The sequence below is a fragment of the Sus scrofa genome, chromosome 14, assembly GCF_054392235.1.
Source record: "Sus scrofa isolate SSC_HxYL_T2T_F1_AM1 chromosome 14, Sscrofa_HxYL_maternal_Yorkshire_Landrace_v2.0, whole genome shotgun sequence".
Lineage (NCBI taxonomy): Eukaryota > Metazoa > Chordata > Mammalia > Artiodactyla > Suidae > Sus > Sus scrofa.
Genome location: NC_139396.1, coordinates 154,317,991 through 154,341,222, shown reverse-complemented (window position 1 = coordinate 154,341,222; position 23,232 = coordinate 154,317,991). Strand labels below are relative to the sequence as shown.

At 46.7% G+C, this 23,232-nt stretch overlaps 1 protein-coding gene and 1 non-coding gene across 38 annotated transcripts in view; one reads left to right on the top strand and one right to left on the bottom strand.

Annotated features, from left to right (window-relative positions):
* Nucleotides 1-23,232, bottom strand: part of TACC2 (transforming acidic coiled-coil containing protein 2) — a 227,829-nt gene that overhangs the window by 168,071 nt on the left and 36,526 nt on the right. For all 37 annotated transcript variants that reach the window (XM_084992596.1, XM_084992601.1, XM_084992605.1 and 34 more), the window contains one exon: nucleotides 20,201-20,313. In XM_084992596.1, the coding sequence (XP_084848722.1) occupies nucleotides 20,201-20,313 (113 nt within the window). The remainder of the gene's footprint in view (nucleotides 1-20,200; nucleotides 20,314-23,232) is intronic.
* Nucleotides 19,003-19,109, top strand: LOC146397112 (U6 spliceosomal RNA). The gene has a single exon (XR_014828545.1). It is a non-coding gene; the product is annotated as a U6 spliceosomal RNA (small nuclear RNA).

The window sequence follows — 23,232 nt, the reverse complement described above, 5'->3', positions numbered from 1 at the left end:
GGCCACTGAGTTCCAAAGAAAATTCAGAAACTGTCACCTACACAATTTTTTCAGCAACCCTCGTGGGGCCCAACTGAGTGGACCCCCGCCTCGGTGCTGGGTCTGCAGGGTGACATACAAGCCTGGCCGGTAGCTGGAATGAACTTTGTGTCTTCTCTTTCTGCTGTCTGTCATTGTACTTCAAATGTATGTAGATTTGTCACAAGAAAACAGAAATTCATTTAAATGCATTTCTGGCATAGTAATTACTTCTGATCATTTGGATGGTTTTTGTTTGTTTGTTTTTGGATTTTTTTTTTTTTTTTTGACCACGCTGAGATCATAGAAAAGTTCCCAGGCCAGGGATCAAACCTGAGCCACAGCAGTGACGCCAGATCCTTAACCACTAGGCCACCATGGAACTCCATCTGACTGTTTCTTAGTGATCAAATACCAAACATAAAACTACAACCCTATTAGAGGAGCTATTTATTTTTATTCACAATAAAGATCTTTAAAACTCTCATAAGCACAAATCAAGGAATTGGGTAGGATGTTTAACTGAGAATATGAAGATTTCCTTAATTTTGAGTTAAATCCCACCAGTTGCCCACGGAAAAATGCAAATGATAGCTTTGCCCATACACTAAGATTATGGGGGTGTTTTTATTTTATTTTGACACCACAAGGGTATGTTGAACAAGAAATAGTAGTAAACATTTTCATTATATTCCTACCTTTTCTTTTTTTTTTTTTTTTCTTTTTAGGACCACACATGCAGCATATGGAAATTCCCGGGCTAGGGGCTGAATCAGAGCTGTAGCTCAGGCCTGTGCCACAGCTACAGTAACATAGGATCTGAGCTGCATCTGCAACTTACGCCATATCTTACGGCAATGCTGGATCCTTAACCCACTGAGTGAGGCCAGGGATCAAACCTGCATCCTCACAGAGACTACATAGGGTCCTTAACCTACAGAGCCACAATGGGAACTCATTATATTTCTTGATAAGACTTTTCACATGTATTAAAGTAATTTTCCTCCCTTAGTCAATGAAGGACAAAACAGGGACCATAATAGAATTTTCATTTGATGACTGAAAAATATTTTAGCAAATTTGGGCCACCCTCTGAAAAAGGTGTCACTAACGTCACCTACGTAAGAATGAGCTCAAAAATGTGACTAAGGGTTTCTTGTTAGAGTAGGTCCCAATCATGAGCCACTGTGTTGAGATGTCTCTCTGTAATCCCACTGGCCTACATGGTTGGGAGGTGGGGTGGGGTGATGAGTCAACATTAGTGTGGGCCAAACTGGTTCAATGTCAAGGACACAAAGACCATCCTAGGCTCCTTCCCAGCGCTAACACAGCTGCAATGACGCATTTGGGAAGATTAACTGCTGTCGAAGCTGGTATTTGAGGCTGTAAAAAGACACAAGAGACAGCAAGTGTCTATGATACAAGCTGCTCTTGAAGGGAAAAGAGAAATAACACTTGCCCCTGACATCTTCTCTCTTATTTTTTTTTTCCAGAAGGGCCTCCCCACCTCTCCCAAAATAAATGCCAGGTGGTTTCTGTTACATTTCCATTTAAAACTAGAGAAAGAAACTTGATATAGTGACTTTTTGATGTTTTCAGAGAGCCAGAGTTGGAAAGTGTCATATAAAGAATTGTTAACTACAACACGGGGTTGGACAGATGGGGGACTGGCTTCTGCAGGAGACATGGGAAATGAAGGGCAGTGATCCCTGGAGATGGAAAGCAACAGAGTAAGCCCTGCTATTGCCCCAGCTTAAGGCTTGGAGGAGCCGGCACAGGGCAGGGAACCCAGCTGGACCTAGTCTCCTGGACTTAAGGAGATGGAGGCAGGTGTCAGAGGTAAATAAGGCAACTAGAGTTCCCAAGACAGAGTGACACTTTCACCAAGAAGTAAAAGTTGGACAAAGAGAGAACTCCAGATGTGTACAAAATACCAAATACCAACCAGCATGTATATGTATGGAAACCACATGAGACTAGGTGTAACCACCTGAAAGTTTGATAGAGAAGAATCTGTAAAGCTGACACAGGGCTGGGAAGAGTTCCCATTCTTACCACCCACAGTGGGAAACCTCATAATTCATGACACATCTGTGACAGTACTAAGAAGGGCTTTGCCTATAGTGAGGAAAATTAAGCCTAGACTAAACATTGCACTGGTCCCACCTAACAAAGCTTAAAAACAAACACCCAAAGGATTAAGCTATTCCAAATAATTATATCCAAAAGCAAAGTTCAAGAATATTAATAGCAATACAAAAATATCCAGAATCCAAAAGCATAAAGTCCACAGGGTCTGGCATGCCAAGAAGCAGGAAAACAGACCCAGACTGAAAAGAAAACAATGAATCAAAGCTAACCCAGAAATTGTGCAGACTACAGAATTAGTACACACAGACTTTTAAAGAAGAAATATAACCGTATTCCATATATTCAGGAGCCTAGAGGAAAGATTGAACATGTTAAGTACAGACATGGAAGACATAAAAAAGATCCAAACAAAACTTCTAGAGATGAAAACTACAATGCCTGAAATGAAAAACACACTGGGAGGGATTAATAACAGATCAGTCATTATAGAGAAAAGGATTAGTGAACTTGAAGATGTAGGAATAGAGATTCCCCAAAATGAAACACAAAGAGACAAAGACTGGGGCAGAAGTGGGGTGAGAACAGATCATGAGTAAGCTGTAAGACAGCTTTAAGTAATGAATGTCATGTAGTTGGAATCTCCAAAGGATGCAGAGAGATTAAAAAAAAAAACTACTTGAAGATATAATGGCTGCAAAATTCCAAATATGATGTAAACTGTAAACCCACAGATCTAAGACTCTAACTTCAAGCACAAGGAACAGGAAGAAACTTACCACAAGGCATATCATAACCAAATTGTGGAGTTCCCGTCGTGGTGCAGTGGTTAATGAATCCGACTAAGAACCATGAGGTTGCGGGTTCGATACCTGCCCTTGCTCAGTGGGTTAACGATCTGGCATTGCCGTGAGCTGTGGTGTAGGTTGCAGACGCGGCTCGGATCCCGAGTTGCTGTGGCTCTGGCATAGGCCGGTGGCTACAGCTCCGATTCGACCCCTAGCCTGGGAACCTCCATATGTCGCAGGAGCGGCCCAAGAGATAGCAAAAAGACAAAAAAAAAAAAAAAAAAAAAAAAAACCAAATTGTTGAAAACCAGTGAATAAGGTAAAAAATATTATAATCCACTGGTGTGGGAGAGATAGACAGAAGAACAAATTTAAGGATGATATCAGAATTTTGTTTGGAAACAATGTAAGATAGAATACAGTGGGGCAATATCCTTAAAGCAATACAAGAAAAAAGAAAGAAAAAACTGTCTCTCATATCCACGAGGATGTGGGTTTGATCCCTGGCCTTTCTCAGTGGGTTAAGGATCTGGTGTTGCCCTGAGCTCTGGTGTAGGCCAAGGGCTGCAGCTCCAATTCAACCTTTAGCCTGGGAACTTCCATATGCTGCAGGTGCAGCCCTACAAAGACAAACAAAACAAATCTGTCTACCTAGAACTCTTTGCCCAGTGAAAATATTCTTCTAAAACACAGATGAAAGGAGTTCTCTTGTGGCATGGCATTAAGGATCCAGCATTGTCCCTGAAGTAGCTTGGTTTGCTCCAGTGGCACAGGTTCAGTCCCTGGCCTTGGAACTGCCACATGCTGCAAGTGCAGCCCTCAAAATAAAAAAAAAAATAATAAATAAAACATAGATGGAAGAAAGATTTTTTTTTCAGAGATACAAAAGCTAAAATAATTCATCACCAGCATACCAGTAGTTCAAGAAACATAGAAGACAGCCCCTTAAACCAACAGAAAATAGTACAGATGGCCACTAGGACCTATACAAAAGAATGAAGAGCAACAGAAATGGTAAATATGCAGGCAAATGTAAAGCTGTTTTTCCCTATTATTTAAATCTCTGAAAAGATCGTTGGCTATGTAAAGCAAAAATAATATATATTGTGGGGTTTGGAATATGTGGTAGTAAAATGTATGTCAACAATAGCACAAAGGCCAAAAGAGGAGAAATGGAAGTATACTGCTGCCAGATTCTTCTAATATATGCATGAAATGGTACAATAGCACTTGATAGTTGATTGTGATATATTAAAGAAATATACTATAGGTTCTAAAGCAACCATCTAAAATAACACAAATACTTGTAACTAATAAGTCAAAAGGGAGGTAAAGTAGAATCATAAAAATAATAATTTTTCCCCAAAAAAGGACTAAAAAAAGGGGAAAGGAACAAAAAGGTAGAGAAAACAGAAGACTAGATTTAAACCAACCACATTAATGATCACATTAAATGTAAATGTTATAAACACCCCAGTTAAAAGGCAGAGATATTCAGAATGGATTAAAAAAGCAAAATCCAAATATATGCTGCCTACAAAAGAGGCACTTCAAACTTTGCTTAGTAAGCACAAATAGGTTCAAAGTAAGAGAACGAGGGGGAAAAAGAAATACTGTGAAAACACCAAGCAAGAGAAAGCTGTTGTGTCTATATTATATCAAAGTCAAATTTCACCTTTTTTTTTTTTTTTTTGGCAAAAGAAATACCATGAAAACACTAATTAAAGGAAAGCTGCTGTGTCTATATTACATCAAAGTCAATTTTTTACCCTTTTGGGGGGGGGGGATTTAGGGCTATACCTGTGGCTTAAGGAGGTTCCCAGGCTACGGCTGAACTAGAGCACAGCTGCCAGCCTATGCCACAGCCACAGCCACAACAATGCCAGATCATTAACCCACTGAGTGAGGCCAAGGATCAAACCTGAATCCTCATAGATACTAGCTAGTTTTCTTATCACTGACTGAGCCACAATGGGAACTCCTACTTTTTTTTTTTTTTTTTTTGCTACACCCACAGCATATGGAAGTTCCCCAGGCCAGGGATCAAACTCACACTAAAGCAGTGACTTGAGCCACAGCAGTGACAACACTGAAAACTTAACCTACTGAGCCACCAGGGAACTCTAGACAAAGTCAATTTTATTTTTATTTTTGATTTTTTTTTTTTCTTTTTGCCATTTCTAGGGCTGCTTCCACGGCAAATGGAGGTTCCCAGGCTAGGGGTCTAATTGGAGCTGCAGCCGCCAGCCTACACCACAGCCACAGCAATGTGGGATCCGAGGCATGTCTGCGACCTTCATCACAGCTCAGGGCAACGCCAGATCCTTAACCCACTGAGCAAAGCCAGGGATTGAACCTGCAACCTCATGGTTCCTAGTCGGATTCGTTAACCACTGAGCCACAATGGAAACTCTGACAAAGTCAATTTTGAAGCAAGAAATGTTACGGGGCATAAAGAAGATTATCATGATGATAAAGGGTTCAACTAATCAAGAGGACATAATCACTCTGACGGTTTATCTAATAACAGGGCTTCAAAATACAAAGGGAAAACCAATAAAAGCAGACATGGACAAATTCACAATTATAACCTAATGATTCCATACTGTTTCCTCGATAACTGATTCAACAAGTAGATAGAAAATCAGTACAGATAGAAAAGACTGGAACTCCTCTATCTATGGATTTGACCTGACATTTATTAAACACTATTTGATAGTGCTAGAATTACATTCTTTTCAAGCACAAATGAAGCATATATAAGACAGATCATATCCCACACATTAAAAAACAAACAAACAAACAAACTTGGGAGTTCCTGTTGTGGCTCAGTAGGTTAAGAAACTGAGATAGTGTCTCTGAGGATGTGGGTTCAATTCCTGGCCTTTCTCAGTGGATCTGGCATTGCTGCAAGGCGCAACATAGGTCACAGATGTGGCTTAGATCTGGTGTTATAGCTCTAAGCCTGGGAACTTCCATATGCTGTGGGTGCAGCCCTTAAAAAAAAAAAAAAAAGGAAAAACAACAAACAACCTCAAAGAAGTTCCCTTACGACATAGTGGGTTAAGGATCCAGTTTTGCTGCAGCTGTGGTGCAGACCTCATTTGGCTTGGGTTCAATCCCTGCCCAGGAACTTTCACATGCCACAGGCATAGTCAAAAACAAAGAAACTTCAATAAATGTCTCAATAAATTTATAGAGATTCAAAATATTCAACATATATCATCAGGCTACAATGGAATTAAATTAGAAATCAATAACAGAATGATAGCTGGAAGAGCCCCAACTATTTAGAAATTAAATAATATACTTCTAAACAGCCTATAAGTGAAAGAAGAAATTAAATGAATAATTAGAAAATATTTGAGGAGTTCCCTGGTGGCTCAGTTGGTTAAAGATACAGTGTTATCAACCTAGAATAGATTTACAAGGAGATCCCGCTGAATAGCATTGAGAACTATGTCTAGATACTCATGTTGCAACAGAAGAAATGGTGGGGGAAAAACTGTAATTGTAATGCATACATGTAAGGATAACCTGACCCCCTTGCTGTACAGTGGGAAAATAAAAAAAAAAAAAAAAAAAAAAAAAAAGATACAGTGTTATTACTGCCGTGGCCTGGGTTCCATCCCTGGCCTGGGAATTTTCATATGCCTTGGTCACTACCAAAAAAAAAAAAAAACAAAAAAACCCAAACAGTATTTAAACCAAACGAAAATGAAAACACAAATATCAAAACGTGTCACATGCAGTTAAAGCAGCATTTAGAGTGACTTTTATGCACCAAAACACCTACATTAAAAAAGGACTCAAATCAATGACTTCAACTTCTACTTTAAGATATAGAAACGTTGATCGAACACCACATGAATATACTTGACACCAATGAACTTTTCTTAGAATTGGTTAAGTTGGTAAATTGTATGCTATGCCTTTTTTCAAAACCACGATAAAAAAAAAAAATGATTTAGAGACGTTCCCTGGTGGTCTGGTGGTTAGAATTCCACACTTTCACCTCTGCAGCCCTGGGCTCCCTGGTCTGGGAACTGAGATCCCACATCAAGGCACTGCACATTGTAGCCAAAAAATAAAATTAAAAGAAAAATTTAGGGAGTTCCTGTCGTGGCGCAGTGGTTAACGAATCCGACTAGGAACCATGAGGTCGTGGGTTCGATCTCTGCCCTTGCTCAATGGGTTAAGGATCTGGCGTTGCCGTGAGCTGTGGTGTAGGTTGCAGATGTGGCTCAGATCCCTCGTTGCTGTGTCTCTGGCGTAGGCCGGGGGCTGCAGCTCCGATTCGACCCCTAGCCTGGGAACCTCCATATGCCGTGGGAGTGGCCCAAGAAATGGCAAAAAGACAAAAATAAATAAATAAATAAATAAAAATAAATAAATAAAATTAAAAGAAAAATTTAGGGAGTTCCTGTCGTGGCGCAGTGGTTAACGAATCCGACTAGGAACCATGAGGTCGTGGGTTCAATCCCTGCCCTTGCTCAGTGGGTTAAGTATCCGGCGTTGCCGTGAGCTGTGGTGTAGGTCGCAGACGCGGCTCGGATCCCGCATTGCTGTGGCTCTGGCGTAGGCCAGTGGCTACAGCTCCAATTAGACCCCTAGCCTGGGAACCTCCATATGCCGCAGGAACGGCCCAAGAAATAGCAAAAAAGACAAAAAAAAAAAAAGAAAAAAGAAAAATTTAAAAAGTCAGTAAGTAGCAGTGTATGAAAGAAACAGAATACCAAAGAATACATACTGTTCAATACAATATATATATAAACTTCGAGAACTGGCAAAACTGATTAATGGTTCTAAGAGTCAGAATAGTTCTTACTCTTGGGCAGAGGTCTTGACTGGAAAGGAACATGAGGGAATGTTCTGGAATGACAGAAATAATCTGGATCTAAACCTGGGTGTAAACTTTCATCAAGCTCTCAGATTTATACACTTACCATATGTATTTTATGTCAGTTTAAAAAGTCATAGAAAAAAAAGAAATTATGCTGGTGCTGTCACTGCTGTGGCTTAGGTCAGTGCTGCAGTGCAGGTTCGACCCCTGACCCAGGGATTTCCACATGCTATGGGCAAGGCCAAAAAAATTTTTTTATTAATTATTTAAATGTTATTACATATATATATATATATATATATATACACAAACACACACACACATATATATAGATATATATACACATTTATTTATTTATTTTAGGGCCACACCCAGGGCATATGGAAGTTCCCAGGCTAGGGGTCGAATTGGAGCTGCAGCTGCCAGCCTACACCACAGCCACAGCAACACCAGGTCCAAGCCACATCTGTGACCTACACCGCAGCTCTGGGCAATGCCAGATCCTTAATCCACTGAGCGGGGCCAGGGATCCAACCTGCATCCTCATGGATACTAGCTGGGTTCTTAACCTGCTGAGCCTCTTTAACTCCAAATATCATATATATTTATATTATAGTTATATCAATATGTTGTTTAAATGCTTTTATATTTAAATATTTATATATGAATATATATATTACGCACAGAGGTATCACAACCAATACAGAACTCGAAAGAAAAGTCTGAGGGAAACACACGCATATTTTGAGAAGAGTTGTTTGAGGTGGTGGGAAAATACTGGTGGTTTTTTTCCCCTCTACTTTCCACTTTTCTCTATTTTCCAAGGACTGCCTCAGGATGGAACACCACCCTGCACTTCTTAAAGGCCTGTTGAAACCAGATGAGCAGAAAGCCGACTCACACCTACGGAGCACACGACCTTCCGTTCCAGCCCGTGTCAGAAGGCAGGGCGCTCATTCCCTTCCCTCCCTCCCACTCTCCGCTCCGTGTTTGCTTCCTGCCAGAGATAAATAATGAGTCAGAGGCAGGACGGCTGCCCTGCCTGACACACCCTGCCTGGGCAGGAGCCGCCAGGAGATCCAGGACTGAGCAAAGCTTTGTTTGGAAGGAACAGGAGCTGCTGCTTAGGAAACGAGGGGCTGGGTCCCTAAGAGCTGGCCCTGGCCACTGCTCCTAAAACAGATCAGATTGTTCGGAGTTTTCTTTTTTTTCTCAGTCTGAGAACTGACCTACTTTATAGAGAAATGAAATTTTAAAGAGAGACTGGGGGTTGCTTTCCAGTAATGGAGAGCATGGCACGGACCTCTGGGCACCACTGAGAACTCAGCAACGTGGTGGTGGGGGCCTCACACCAAATTGGATTCTGGTCTCCACCAGGCCAGGTTCTGTCTGTGTGACCTGGGGCAGGTTCCTTAACCTCTCTGAGCCTCAGTTTCCTCATACAGCTCCTTAGGCTACCTGCATTGACCCACACAGAGCTGCTGCGGTATGTGTGTGGTACGTGTTTAGGCCCAGCACCCAGCGCACTTAGAAGATGACAGTGGGAGGTGAGATGGAGCCACAGCCACAGCACCACCCGATCTGAGCCTCATCTGCGACCTACACCACAGCCCATGGCAACGCCAGGTTCTTAACCCACTGAGCGAGGCCAGGGATCAAACCCGAATCCTCATGGATACTAGTCAGGTTCTTAACCCACTGAGCCACAAGGGGAACTCCCCAGTATATCATTTTTTTTCAAACCATTTGTCTTTTCTGCCCCAAGCTGCTGCTGCTACCCATACCCCATGGAATTTTTGTTCTGAGTTAAGACTGAGGTTTTGAAAGATCCAAGAGGTGGAGCTTTACAAATATGCTACAGCTGCTATTTTCTCTATTTAAAGAAGTTCTGAAATTTCCTATTTAAGAGGCTAGAAAGTCGAGTCCTCCCTACATTCTATCTCCTGTAAATCTACAGTAATGAGAGCTGTTCCTTCGGCCTGGAACCATTCTCTTTCTGCACAACCTTCTACATTTATTCACTTTCGAAGAAGCAGCTGCAAGGCCGCCTTCTCTGAAGGATGTTCCTTCTTGCTCCTCAGCAAGACTGGCCCCTCCCTCCTGCCCCTGGGCTCCCCAAGAGCCTGCCTTTAGCATTTAGCTTCTTCTAGAATTATTTGTTTACAGTTGGACCAACATGTCCTGTCCATCCTTGTACCGCTGGCCTCAAGCCCAGAGCTTGGCCTGTGGTGAGCTGTGGGTCTAGGTATATGAAATGAACTAAGACAACGCACCCCCCCCCCAAAAAAAAGAATGAGAGATGTTCAGGCATTTAAGGTGTTGATGCTAAGGATTTGGTACCAACGATTCCAAATGTGGGTGTTTTCTCCCTACACCAGCCAGAAATTCTCCAACACCAGTCGGGTGTCCTACAATGCAAATCAATTCTGTCATCATCCACCTGGAGACAGTGCCAGATCCCACAGGTAAAGGGCTCAGCCCCACAAGAATGCCTCTGCTTTCGCTGCCAAGTGCAAGTCCAGTTTGTTATCTGCGCTTCTGACCAACTGCTATAAATCAGGCTTCACTACGTTTAATTTCTCTGCTAGAGCGGCGCACAGAACTCAGAGGAATAGTGCACTTGCTAGATCACCAGTTTATCATAAAAGGATACGACCCAGGAACAGCCCGATGGGAAGAGATGCACAGGGCAAGATACGAGAAGAGGGAGAGAGGCATCCATGACCCCTCTGAGCTTACCACTCCCTTCAAATCCACGTGGACACCAGCCCAGAAGCTCTCTGAACCCTATCCTTTTGGGTTTTTATAGAGGCTTCATTAACCAGGCATGATGGATTAAAATCACTGGCCGTGGGGGATCAATTCAATCCAGGCTCTCTCCCCTCCCAGAGGTCAAGTTCCAACCCTCCGATCACAGGGTTGGTTCCCCTGGCAACAGCCCCCATTCTGTTAAGTGCTTTCCAAAAGTCGCTCCATTAGCATAACAAAAGATACTTTTTTTTCCTTTCATCACCTAGGAAATTCCTAGCGTTTTAGGAGCCAGGACTGGGACGAAGACCAAATGCATGTTTCTTATTATAAATCACATCATCACAGGTATACAGCAGGAAATGAGCTATTCCTCCAGCACAAAGGTTCTCTCTGGCTTTTCTCTCAAAGATGACAGGCCATCCTAAGTTCCCCCCGGCCTGAGCCAGCGTTATCTCCCCAGAGTCACCTGGTACCAGTGGGATTTCCTTCCTCCCGGACACTCAAACCCAGTGGAACTCAGCAAAGACACTTGATCAGGCCAGATTGTCACGGGTCAGCAAATGGTCCCATTTCCCCAAGTGCTCAAGCCCAAACTTCAGTAATCTTCCCTGATTCTTCTCTCCCTCCTTCTCAATCCCATCCAATCAGCTCTTAGAAGGCAGAAGAAAGAAAGAGACATTACAAAGAAAGGGAATACACACACACACACACACACACACACACACACACACACACACACACACGTGCGCATGTATGAATGACTTTGCTATATAGCAGAACATTGTAAATCAACTATACGCTAACAAAAAATTTAAAATAAAATAAAATTTGTGAGCAAAAGATCATAGATATTACAGTGGTTTGCGGCCCTCCCAAGACAACAATATATCAACATATACAATACATCTATGGTATTGGAGCGGGGGGGGGGGGGGAGCAGAAGGCAACTAGGAAGGAAACACCCACCCAGCTTCCTGTGGGAGGCAGGGAAGGGGAGGTCGTGAAACTGAGGTTGGGCGGCCCTGCCTGGGTCCACGGCGCCTTTCAGGTCCTCCCCGGTGACGCCTGCCTCCAGCCTTGCCCCCCCTCTTCCGCATCCAGCAGCCAGGGAGAAGTCCTGTGGGACACCTACCAGTACGTGGCACCTCCATCTGGATGTCTGCCCACGGCTTTCCAGGCTCTAGGCTGGCTGGCCGGCCCCCGTCCACCTCTCACTCCCTCATCAGGCTCCTTCTGTTTCTCTAACACTCGGAATTTATTCCTACCTCAGGTCCTTGGCACCGCCGGTCCCCCGCCCTGGGTCCTCCCATGCCTGCTCCTTTGTGTCATTCCGGACTTGGCTCAGGCATCACTCCCTCCTTGACCATCAAACCCAGTGGTTCTCAAACCTCGGGGCGCATCAGAATCACCTGGAGGGCTTGCTGTTTTCTTCTGGTTGTTTTTTGGCTCTTTAGGGCGGCACCTGCTGCAGCTGCCGGCCTACACCACAGCCACAGCAACGCCAGATCTGAGCCGTGTCTGCGACCCACACCACAGCTCATAGCAACGCCGGATCCTTAACCCACTGAGCAAGGCCAGGGAGCAAACCCAAAACCTCATGGTTCCTAGTTGGATTCGTTTCTGCTGCGCCACAACGGGAACTCCTGGAGGGCTAGTTAAACCCAGATCCTGGGAGCTCCCTTTGCGGCTCAGTGGTTGATGAACCTGACTAGGATCCATGAGGTTTCGGGTTCAATCCCCGGCCTTTCTCAGGGGGTTAAGGATCTGGCGTTGCCATGAGCTGTGGTGTAGGTCGCAGGTGCAGCTTGGCTCCTGCATTGCTGTGACTGTGGCGTAGGCCAGCAGCTATAGCTCCACCTCGACCCCTAGCCTGGGAACTTCCATCTGCCACGGGTGCGGCCCTAAAAAGCAAAAACAAACAAAACAACCCCACATATCCTGGGGAGGGCCCATGACTTAGCACTTCTGTCAAGTTCCCCTTGATGAGCCTGGTGACCTGGGAACCCCACTTTGAGAACCACCAATCTGATCCCAACCAGCCACGCTCTTCTCTGTGACCGTCTATCACAGCACCCACGTGGTGCCTTTCAGAGCCCTGATACTACTTGAAAGTGGCCGACTTCCTTTTGCTTCCATGTTGAATGTCTGACGTCCTCACTACAAACCATTTACTCACTGGAGCAGCAACCCCAGGGTTCCGAGGCTTGTTGGCTGTGTCCCCAGCGCCTAGGCAAGCAGCAGATTCCCAGTGGGTATTTAATGAAAGAAAAAGAGAGGAGAGAAAGGGAGGGGGCAGGAGTTTCCTGTATGCTAATTATCTCTGATTTCTGAGCCTTAATGAGAAACCTCACAGAAGAGCAAACACAACTTAGCTGGGGTTGCTTAGCTTGAGGACAGTTCCTGGGTTCCCAAACTGCTTCATAAGAATCACATGGCCTCCTTATTACAAACAGATTTTTGGGTCTCTCTCCAAAGCCACTGGCTCAGACTCTTCAAGGAAGGGGTTAGGAAGTGGGGTCTTTCGATTTGAGATAAGGTGGACCTGGCTGTCCACCACTATTTCACAAATGTCCCTGGCGGCGAGAATCACCCAGGGTGTTTCTTAAAAACACAGATTCCTCAGCTCCACATCTAGCCATTCTGATTCAAGAGGACTAGGATTCTGATTCAACAGGACCAGGATGGGCCTAGGGCTGTGTGTGTGTATATATAATAAACAGGTTCCGATCTAGGACATCTGGAAAACACTGCCATGTAGGATTTTCTTTGCAGTCTTTCATCCCAACCCAAATCTGTTTGTATGCTCTTACATCGAGTTTTAGAGTCCCTCTCTTTCTTTCTCTCTCTCTCTCACACACGCGTGCACACACACACACACACACACACACACACACGAGCAGCAGCGGAAGGAGTCCTGGAATGAGCCAGTCTGTCTGAGAATAACTTGCGTAAATACCCAAAACCACCACGAGGCTATCACAGGATTTGGGGACAGAATGCACCATCATCGCCTCATTAAACCGTCACCCCTCCCCATGCCAGGGGCCAGCAGGGCTCCCAGTAGCCTTTACGGTCCTTCCTTCATGTGCCTAAAATTGATCATAGTTTCCCAATAGCAGAACTCACTTTAGATGTCCCAGTTTCTATGGTTGGATTTTTCTTCAGGTTCTTTTTTTTTTTTTTTTTTTGCTTTTTAGGGCCACACCCTTGGCACATGGGAGTCCCCAGGCTAGGGGTCGAATCAGAGCTAGAGGTGCCCGTCTAAGCCACAGCAACAGCCGCAGCAAGAGCAGGATCCAAACCGCATCTGTGACCTACACCACAGCTCATGGCAACACCAGATCCCTGACCCACGGAGAGAGGCCAGGGATCGAACCCACAACCTCATGGGTTCTTGTCTGATTTGTTTCCACTGCGCCACAAAGGGAAACAAAACTTTAGGTTCTTGATCCAGAAACTTAGCATCTTCTGAGACCCCACCTCCTCTGCCTGAACTCGGACTGTCTCCAGGTTCTGTGGGCTTGAAACGGAGGAGGATCTGGGGGGCTTTCCTGGGTATGAGACCCTCCATTGTCCCCTGCTTCTTGTCTGACCTTCTCTGAGTTCCAAAGAGCCGCCTCAGACAGTTCATGATTAGGAAAATAGTCACAGACCTCCTAGATCCTCCTGAAGGGATACTGATAACAATATTCTGGTGGCGGAGTTCCCGCTGTGGCTCAGCAGGTTAAGAACCTGACAGAGTATCCATGAGGATGCCGGTTCCATTCCTGGCCCTGCTCAGGGGGTTAAAGATCTTGGCATTGCTGCAAGCTGTGGTGTAGGTCACAGATGTGGCTCAGATCTGGCATTGCTGTGGCTGTGCTATATAGGCCAGCAACTGCAGCTCCAGTTCGACCCCTAGCCTGGGAACTTCCATATGCCACAGGTACAGCCATAAAAAGAAAAAAACGAATCAAAACAAAACAAAAACACATTATTTGGGTTTGCCAAAGAGCACATGAGCTAATGGAAAGAGTTTTCAGTAGCCAAAATGGAACTATTAGAACAACAAAATAAATTATTTAAACAGCAAACAGGAGCTCCCATCATGGCTCAGCGGTAATAAACCTACTAGTATCTCTGAGGATGCAGTTTCAATCCCTGGCCTCGCTCAGTGGGTTAAGAATCCAGTGTTGCCATCAGCTGTGGTGTAGGTCTCAGATGTGGCTCGGGATCTGGTGTTGCATTGGCTGTGGTGTAGGCTGGTGGTTACAGATCTGATTTGACCCTTAGCCTGGGAACTTTCATGTGCCATGGGTGCAGCCCTAAAAAGACAAAATATATTAAAAAAAAAAACAAAACAACAACAAACCAACAATATCCTGGTGGGCATGGTGACTACATGCTGACCACAAGCATGTGGACCCAGACCGGCTAGAATCGGAAGGCTGATGACAGAGATTCCCCAGTATATCACCTTGTCACCTCACCCCCAACCAATCAGGAGAAGGTCCATGAGCTGACCAGGTGGCCTGCAGCCCTCTCACGCCCCCCAGTGCTGCCTTTAAAACCCTTCCCTGAAAGCCATCAGGGAGTTCAGGTCTTTTGAGCACTAGCTGCCCGTTCTCCTTGCTTGGGGCCCTGCCACAAACGCTGTCCTTTCCTTCACAGCAACTTGGGTCAGAAGCCGGGCAGGCAAGCGGACCCGAGTTCACTTTAGTAACAGGTCCTTCCTTGGGCGGGTTTCTCGGCCACCACTCTTCCATCCCAAGGGTGTCCCTTACTGCCCTTCCAGGCTCCCTGCTCCTGTGCATTAATCCGGGCCCTGAATTCCTTGGAACTCTTTCCTTGCGTGCATAAACCCCTGTTTACATACAAACATGCAAGCCACAATGCCGTTCCCCAGGTTCCTGTCATCTGCAGGATGAAATTTCAACCCCTCCCTTGACCTCCAAATGCTCCTCAATCTGGCCTGACTTCTCCAACCCCGTTTTTAGTGACCGTCCACTCCCGGGTTTGGGCTCACTTCCTGCTCTGCCGCAGAGGGGCATTCAGGAAATCTGCCCCTCCCTGGAACAGGCTCTACAACCCTCCCCCTGGGTTCAAGTCCCCCCAGCCCCTCCAGGAGACTCCCCTGTCCAGTCCAGCGCTAGGAGATGGCATCTTCTCCTGGACTCCAGCAGCATGGAGTCGTGGCACCCACACAGCTTTCTGGCAGTGCTTCTCAAGCCTAGTCCCTGGACCACCAACCTCAAAACTGGAAACTTGTTAGAAATGCTAATTCTCAGGCTTGGCCCTACATCTATGGAATCAGAATCTCCAGAGGATGGGCCCAGCAACCTGTGTTTTCACCAGCTTTGCAGGCGATTCTGATGGCTGCTCATGTTTGAGAGCCATGGGAGAGCAGATAAGACTCTAGGCCAGTTTTTGTTTGTTTATTTTTGCTTTTAGGGCTGCACCTGCAGCATATGGAAGTTCCCAGGGTAGGGGCCAAATCAGAGCTGCAGCTGCAGGCCTACACTACAGCCACAGCAATGCCAGATCCAAGCCATGTCTGTGACCTACACCACAGCTCACAATAACAGAGCCTTAACCCACTGAGCGAGGCCAGGGAATCGAACCTGTATCCTCCCAGATACTAGTCGGATTTGTTACTGCTGAGTCACAAAAGGAACTCCCAAGACTCTAGGCTGTTGAATTTTCATTCCTCCTTCTTCAGTGACAAAGGTGCCAGGAATCACTTAGGGTGACTGCCTGGGAAAGGTCAGTCATCTCTGAAATACCGAGTGACCCTCCTTGGGAAACTGAGAAAGTAGGAAGCTGAAGCCCAGGAAATGGCCACTATCCAACTTTTTTCCTTAATCTGCAAAAACAGTAATTTCCCTGGTGCAACCTGATGGCTTCATTATCTGGAAGAACCTTGTATGATAAGGCAAGTGCTGTTGGTACCCCAGGGGGCAAGGCTCCAGGAGACTAGAGGTGGAGCTGAAACCAGGCCTGCTCAGGTTTCCAGGGCAGCCTTGGCTCAAGGGTGGACACTGCTGAGCAGGAAGAGGTGTGACCTCGAGTTAGCTTCCTCCGAGAAGGGCAGGGATGGTCCTGCCTCAGGATCCCAGGTGCCTGCGCAGGGCGGGGCACCTGGAAGGCACCGCCGGGCTTCTGCGCGGCTTTGGCCAGTGCAGGGCGAAGTTACAACAGCGCCACCGTGTGGCAACTGGAAAGCCAGGCAGTTGAACCGACCGGACTCCCTATTGGATGAAGAATTTACCTCTTGGGGATGCAAAAGCCCGGTTCTGGTGCGTCCCAGGGAGGAAAAGCCTCCGTGGGGAAAAAAATGGACTTTCTACCACTGGGGCACAGGTGGCATAATGCTCCACGTCTCGGTTTCCTGCTCTGGAGAGGAGAGATCATACTTTGCAGAGGGACCATCTTTGGCAATGAATGCCTTTCTCCCTGTATTTTCCCCTTGCCTCCAGGTCCAGCAGGAGCCACTGCAGGCTTTTCTGTGTTTTCTCTCGAGAGTTTTTCCAGGTAGAAAACAGAAACAGTTTGCGGTCAAGGGCTCTTCTCGTCTTTTGTAAACATCTGTATCACATCCTTTGACGAGAAAAGGCTGGCTACCCGTTGAGGCAGAAGGAGAAGGCGAATGCATTTGAGGAGGAGAAGAGAGCCGGGAAAGGCCATAGGAAGTAGGGGACATCCAGACACCCCTCCTGCTTCCTGACCGGGACCTCAGGCTCATGGGGGAAATGAGTGGAGTGCTGAAGGGTATGACCTTGGGGTCCCCGCCTCCCCAAAGCTCCTCCTGTGCCAAGTGTAACGTGAAAGCTGCACAGCTGTGGGATCTGAGGGACGGTGCAGCCCGGACCAGTGAACACGGCAGTGGTGATGAAGTGGGGAGGGGACAGAGGATGGCCTCCATATGCCAGGTCAGGAGAGGGGTTCCCCGACATGCACATTCCCGCCAGCCTGGCAGAGTAAGGACTCAGAATTAGAAATGAATTGTTTTAAAGAAAATAAAATTGTATTTTCTACACATAGAGCCATAGTGTCTGGTGCCTGCTGGAGAACGAACGTCGAATGCTATGGTTTTCATTATGGAGGATGCCAGGGGTGGCGTGCCCCACAGAAAGCACACGGGGGAACCCATGCTCCCTCTCTCTCCCTATAAACATCTGGACCCGACCCCCCACCCCCACCCCGACCACCTCCTGCTCCTTTATGAGTTAGATCAGGGCCCTGCACTACAGTCATGGTCACATTTATGGAAGAACATCATTTGTGTTGTGTCGTGTTGTGTTGTGTTTACAGCCACATCCTTGTCATATGGGTTTCCAAGCCAGGTATTGAATCCCAGCCACAGCTGTGACCTACACTGCAGCTGAGGCAATGCTGCATCCTCTAACCCACTGCGCTGGGCAGGTATCGAACCCATGCCCCTCCACCAGCGACCCAAGCCGCTGTAGTCAGATTCCTAACCCACTGCACCTAAGAGAGGAACTCTGAGAAGTCTTTTGAATTGTGAACAGGAAGTTGCTTCTTTGAGCTTGCTCTTAGAAGGCACCTGTTATGCTCAATTTGCATGCCGATGAGAGACAATTCTTCAAGGGAAAGATAACGGACTAAAGCTGAGAAAAGACTTTTCAACTGCTGTTGCTCTTCAGTCCAGCTGTGACCCAGACCCCAAATAATCCCCAAGCCTCTCAGGAAACCCCAGAACCTCAGTTAAATGGGACTGAAAGAGTCACACCTTGGGTCTCAGTCAGCAGTGACTTCCCATGTGTAGGACTCCAGAAAAGATGAATCCATCCATTAGTTTCATTATCACCTGGAGCCAATTTAGACCATCATCCAGTCTAGTGAGAACCAAATATCAAACCCTTTGTCCTATTAACCCGATAAAGTTCACGAAGGTGAAACAGCCATGAGGCTCTGGGAGGCAAAGGAGGCCCGCCTTTGGCAGAGAACAGAGATCAAACGTGCCATTCAAGGCATAGTCTCTGCCTCACTCTGCAAAAAAGAAGACTGTCCCTTTCTGATCACCATTTTCTTAAAGAAATCCAGTTTTCGGAGCTCCTGTTGTGGCTCAGTGGAAACGAATCTGACTAGTAACCATGAGGTGCAGGTTCGATCCCTGGCCTCACTCAGTGGGTTAAGGATCTGGTGTTGCCCTGAGCTGTGATGTAGGTTGCAGATGCAGCCGGGTCATGTGTTGCTGTGGCTCTGGCGTAGGCCAGTGGATACTGCTTTGATTGGACCCCTAGCCTGGGAACCTCCATATGCCGCGGGTGCGGCCATAAAAAGACAAAAAAAAGAAATAAAAAGAAAAGAAAAGAAAAAGAAATCCAGTGTCCATGCCAAGATATTCAAAGCGCCTCATCTGGAACCCACATAACCAGAGCCACCCAGGAAGTAACACCAGCAGGTGTAGGAATTCCTGCCACCAGGGGCCGCTCTTCTGCACTCATGACCTCCCACAGCTCGATGCCAAAGCAAAAAACGCTGCTTAAACTCTTGAGGTGAAAAGTGATTGCAGTGCTGGCTTGGGTAGCGCACATACTAAAATTGGAATGATACAGAGAAGATGAGCATGGCCCCTGCGCAAGGATGACACGCAAATTCGTGAAGCAGTCCCTATTTTTGCATGTGGAGAAAGTCGTATACATGTATGTGTAACTGGGACACCGTGCTGTGCAGTGGAAAATTGACAGAACACTGTAAACCAGCTCTAATGGAAAAAAATACAAATCATTATGTATATATTAAAAAATAAATAAAAAGTTATCTCTCAAATATCAAAAAAAAAAAAAAGAAAGAAAGAAAGAAGAAGAAAAGTGATGGCAAAGCATTTGTGACCTAAAGTCAATGATGGGAGATTTGGGGGGCAGGGTGTCTACCACTCAATTTTGTGTTTTAGGTTCTTGAAGCTTTTTGTTCATCTGTTCCTTTAAGGCCTGTGACTACAGCCTCCCGGAAACTGGGTTCAATTTGTTCAGGAAGGTTTTTCTAAGCAGATCCGGGGCTGAACCCACAGACCATTACCTGCCTCCAGTGTCCCTGACCCGTGTCTGTTCCGCCCTCTGCTTGCGAATGACCCCTAAACTGTGGGTGCTGATCCCTATGTGGGAAGATTTGATTGCACTTTCCCAATAGCCCTGGTGGAGAAACTGGGACTTGACCGTGGGTCACAAAGAGGAGCCACTGACAGATGGGCCACACCTGCACTGGCCACGTCCCACGGCAGCACTGTGGCCTTGCTGGCTTCTGGAATTCATCCACAGGCTGCCTTGAGACTGAGTGATTTTTCTTTGAGTCCTCTGTGTCATCCTCTGGTGCCCTGCCCTCCGGGGAGGGTGACACAGAGGACTCAAAGTGGGTCTGAGTCAGAGCCAGACTCAGCCACAGACGAGCCACCTCTGCTAAGCCCCTGGCAACCTTGACCTTTTTTCACCATAAGGTCTGACAATGGGGATAAAGAAGCTGCAGAGGAGAGGAATGGAAGCCTATCATTACTAATGTCATCTCTGGGCAGAAAACACTAACTTGCCAACCCTGCAGGTCTAGGCAATCACGAAGAGGTCTAGGAACCACTGCTTGGTACCTCTCACCACCAAGGACCACATCCTAGGCTTTAGGGTACCATTTCCAAAGCAAATGGAGCAAAGCAAAGGCCGAGCAGGCAGTGAGCTGGCCACACCCTGGGCTGTGTCAGCCCTCTGGTCCTGGAGCTTACCTGGGTGAGCCTCCACGGTCAGTGCCTCTAGGCTTCTCCTCTGGCCTCCTTTCTATACTCTGACTGTCCCCAGATGGTTGCACGGGTCCTGGACTCCGAGCCGATGAGGTCCTCTGAGCCACAAGAAAGAGAAATTGGAAAGGAAATCAAACAGAAGTCTTTGAAAACACAGAGACTTTATCAAGGCACCACAGCTTGACAAGGACCAGGTTGTTGGTTTGCTTTGCCGTCCATCTGAGCACCGACGCCGTGCCCAGCGCTGAGCCAGACTCGGGATGAACAGTGGCCCCTGCTCCCACTCAAAGGAGGAGAAAGACAGTAAACCAGCGATTCCAGCTGAGCAGGGTGACTGTTTAGTAAGAGACTGAGCCAGAGGACACCTGTCCTACTTTGAGGGCCATCTGCTCCCTGGAGAAAGTAGGATATTGAATCTAAGATCTTAAAGTATCTTGTTTGTGGCACCACCTAGATGAAAACACACTTCCTCCCCCTGCCCCATGGGGGCAGTATTCAGCGGGAAACCTGAAAAAAAAACATGAAGAAAGGAAATGATGGGCCCTTGGAAGCAAGGCCATCCACTGACGTCCCAACCACACCGAGCATTGATCACCTTTTCTTTAACACCCACAATAAGCTTGTCGTCTGTTCAGACCAGTTTTTTAAACCAAGGCACAAACATTTAAAGCGCAGTCAAGGAGTTCCCTGGTGGCTCAGTGGGTTAAGGATCTGGCATTGTCCCTGCTGTGGCATGGGTTCAGTCCCTAGCTTGGGAACTTCCACATGCTGCTGGCACGGCCAAAAAGCAAACTAAAATAAAAATATAAAACACAGTGAAAACTTCAAAGCACAGGGTAGTAAGAGATGAGGTGTTTTTAGAACTCAATTTAAATGATGCTCATTTAAGTCTGATGCAAATATCAGAGATGAGGAAAGGGCTTTTAGGAACTTCTGGCAGTATTTCCCAAAGAAGTGGCCCTCGTAGTTGTCTGTCCAGCAGTGTCCCTGAACCCTGACTCCCTGAAAACACACACACACACACACACACATCTTCCTCTGGGGCCAGATCTGCCTTCTAAAGAATTCTTCTGCCCACACCCTCTGTCCCTGAGGTTCTCATGGAAATGCTAGTTACGGTGTGTGACACCCCCGCCTATCAGGCTGTGGACAAGGCTCAGGTCAAGATAGCTCCTTCCTTAAGACTCCCCCGAAGAGCCAGAGGGATGGAAACCTGGTGACTAGTTCTGAGGACTAAGAACGCAAGAGTCAGTGGCCGTGTGTTTCTAGCCACCGTGGAGGAAGGCAGCCTGCGGCAGGAGAGAACAAAGCCGGCAGGTGGCCCATCTGGTGTGTTTCCCTGAGCAGTTGGAGGCTTGTGTTCACCCAGTTGTGTCCAGAGGTAAAATATAAAAGATGCTTCAGGAGTTCCTGCTGTGGCCCAGCAGGCTGAGAGTCTGACATAGTGTCTGAGAGGATGTGGGTTTGATCCCTAGCCTCGCTCAGAGGGTTAAGGCATTGCTGCAAGCTGTGGCATAGGGGGCAGATGCAGCTTGGATCTGGCATTGCCATGGCTGTGGTTGTGGTGGAGGCTGGCAGCTGCCGCTCTGATTGGACCCCTAGCCTAGGAGCTTCCATATGCTTCAAGGCAACCGTTAACAAAAGCAAACAAGACAAAATAAAAAAACAGCTTCAAGGAATTCCCTCAGGGCCTAGCGGGTTAAGCATCCAGTGTTGTCACTGTGGTGGCTTGGATCACTGCTGTGGCGTGAGTTCAATCCCTGGCCCAGGAACTTCCGCATGACAAGGGCATGGCCAAAAAAAAAAATGTTTCAGCTCTCAGGGGCTCATACATTCCTGTGCTAACAACAATAGCACAAGGAGAAAATCTTCATTCACCTTTGCTGAGACAGAAGGGAGGGAAAATAACAGCACAACAATAGTAAGAGCTTCCATTTACTGAACATTGGCCAAGGGCCAGGCACCAGGCCAGCAGCTGTCCGTGGAATCTTCACCACAAGCTTAGGAGGAGGAGGCTGCCTGTGTCCCTGTTTTAGAGCAGCGGCTTTGGGAGGGTAAGGATTTGGCCGAGATCCGTCCACAGCGGCGTCTGGATGGACCCGATTCCCTCTGACCGCAAAGGCAGGGAAAGGCCTCCGTGCTGGACACCTTCAGTGGAGACAGACGGCTGGGCTGGCTCCTCAGCTGAGGGGGCCTTCGGACCCTAGGCTGGCCCAATGTCCCTGCTGGCTGAACCACGCCCTGGAATGAGATCCCCTGCCCTGTGCTGGGGCCTCAGTCTCCTGATCTGTGAATTCAGACCATCGTCCATAGGGCAGGGGCAAGACCGTACCAGCCTCAAATCACCGTCAATTCAATCGCCGAAGTGTTCCTGACTCATCTGAGGAAGGATATCTACACAGTGTTATTACTTTTGGATGCCCGATTTAAAATTATTGCTATGGGAGTTCCCTGGCAACCTAGCAGGTTAAGGACTTGGCATTGTCCCCACTGTGGCTTGGGGTCGATCCCAGGCCCAAGAACTTCTGCATGCTTCAGGCATGGCCAAAAAGAAATGAATTCATTAAAAATAAAGGGGGTGGAGTTCCCCTCGTGGCTCAGCAGAAACAAATCTGACTAGCATCCATGAGGACGCAGATTCAATCCCTGGCCTTGCTCAGTGGGTTAAGGATCCAGGATTGCTGTGAGCTGTGGTGTGGGTTGCAGACACGGCTTGGATCCCATGTTGCTGTGGCTGCGGTGTAGGCTGGTGGCTACAGCTCAGATTCGACCCCTAGCCTGGGAACTTCCATATGCCGTGGGTACAGCCCTAAAAAAAAAGGGACAAAAAATAAAATTAAATGTAAAAAATTAAAAAATAAAGGGGCTGTAAAATCTTATAATAAGAACAACTTTCTATTTAAATAAATAACCTTTTTCACTATGATAACTCCAGAATCACCATACAGAGTGAGTGACATTTTCACATCAGGGTCCTGCATTTTTAAAATCGTAGCCAATTCCTACGTGTCTAACTG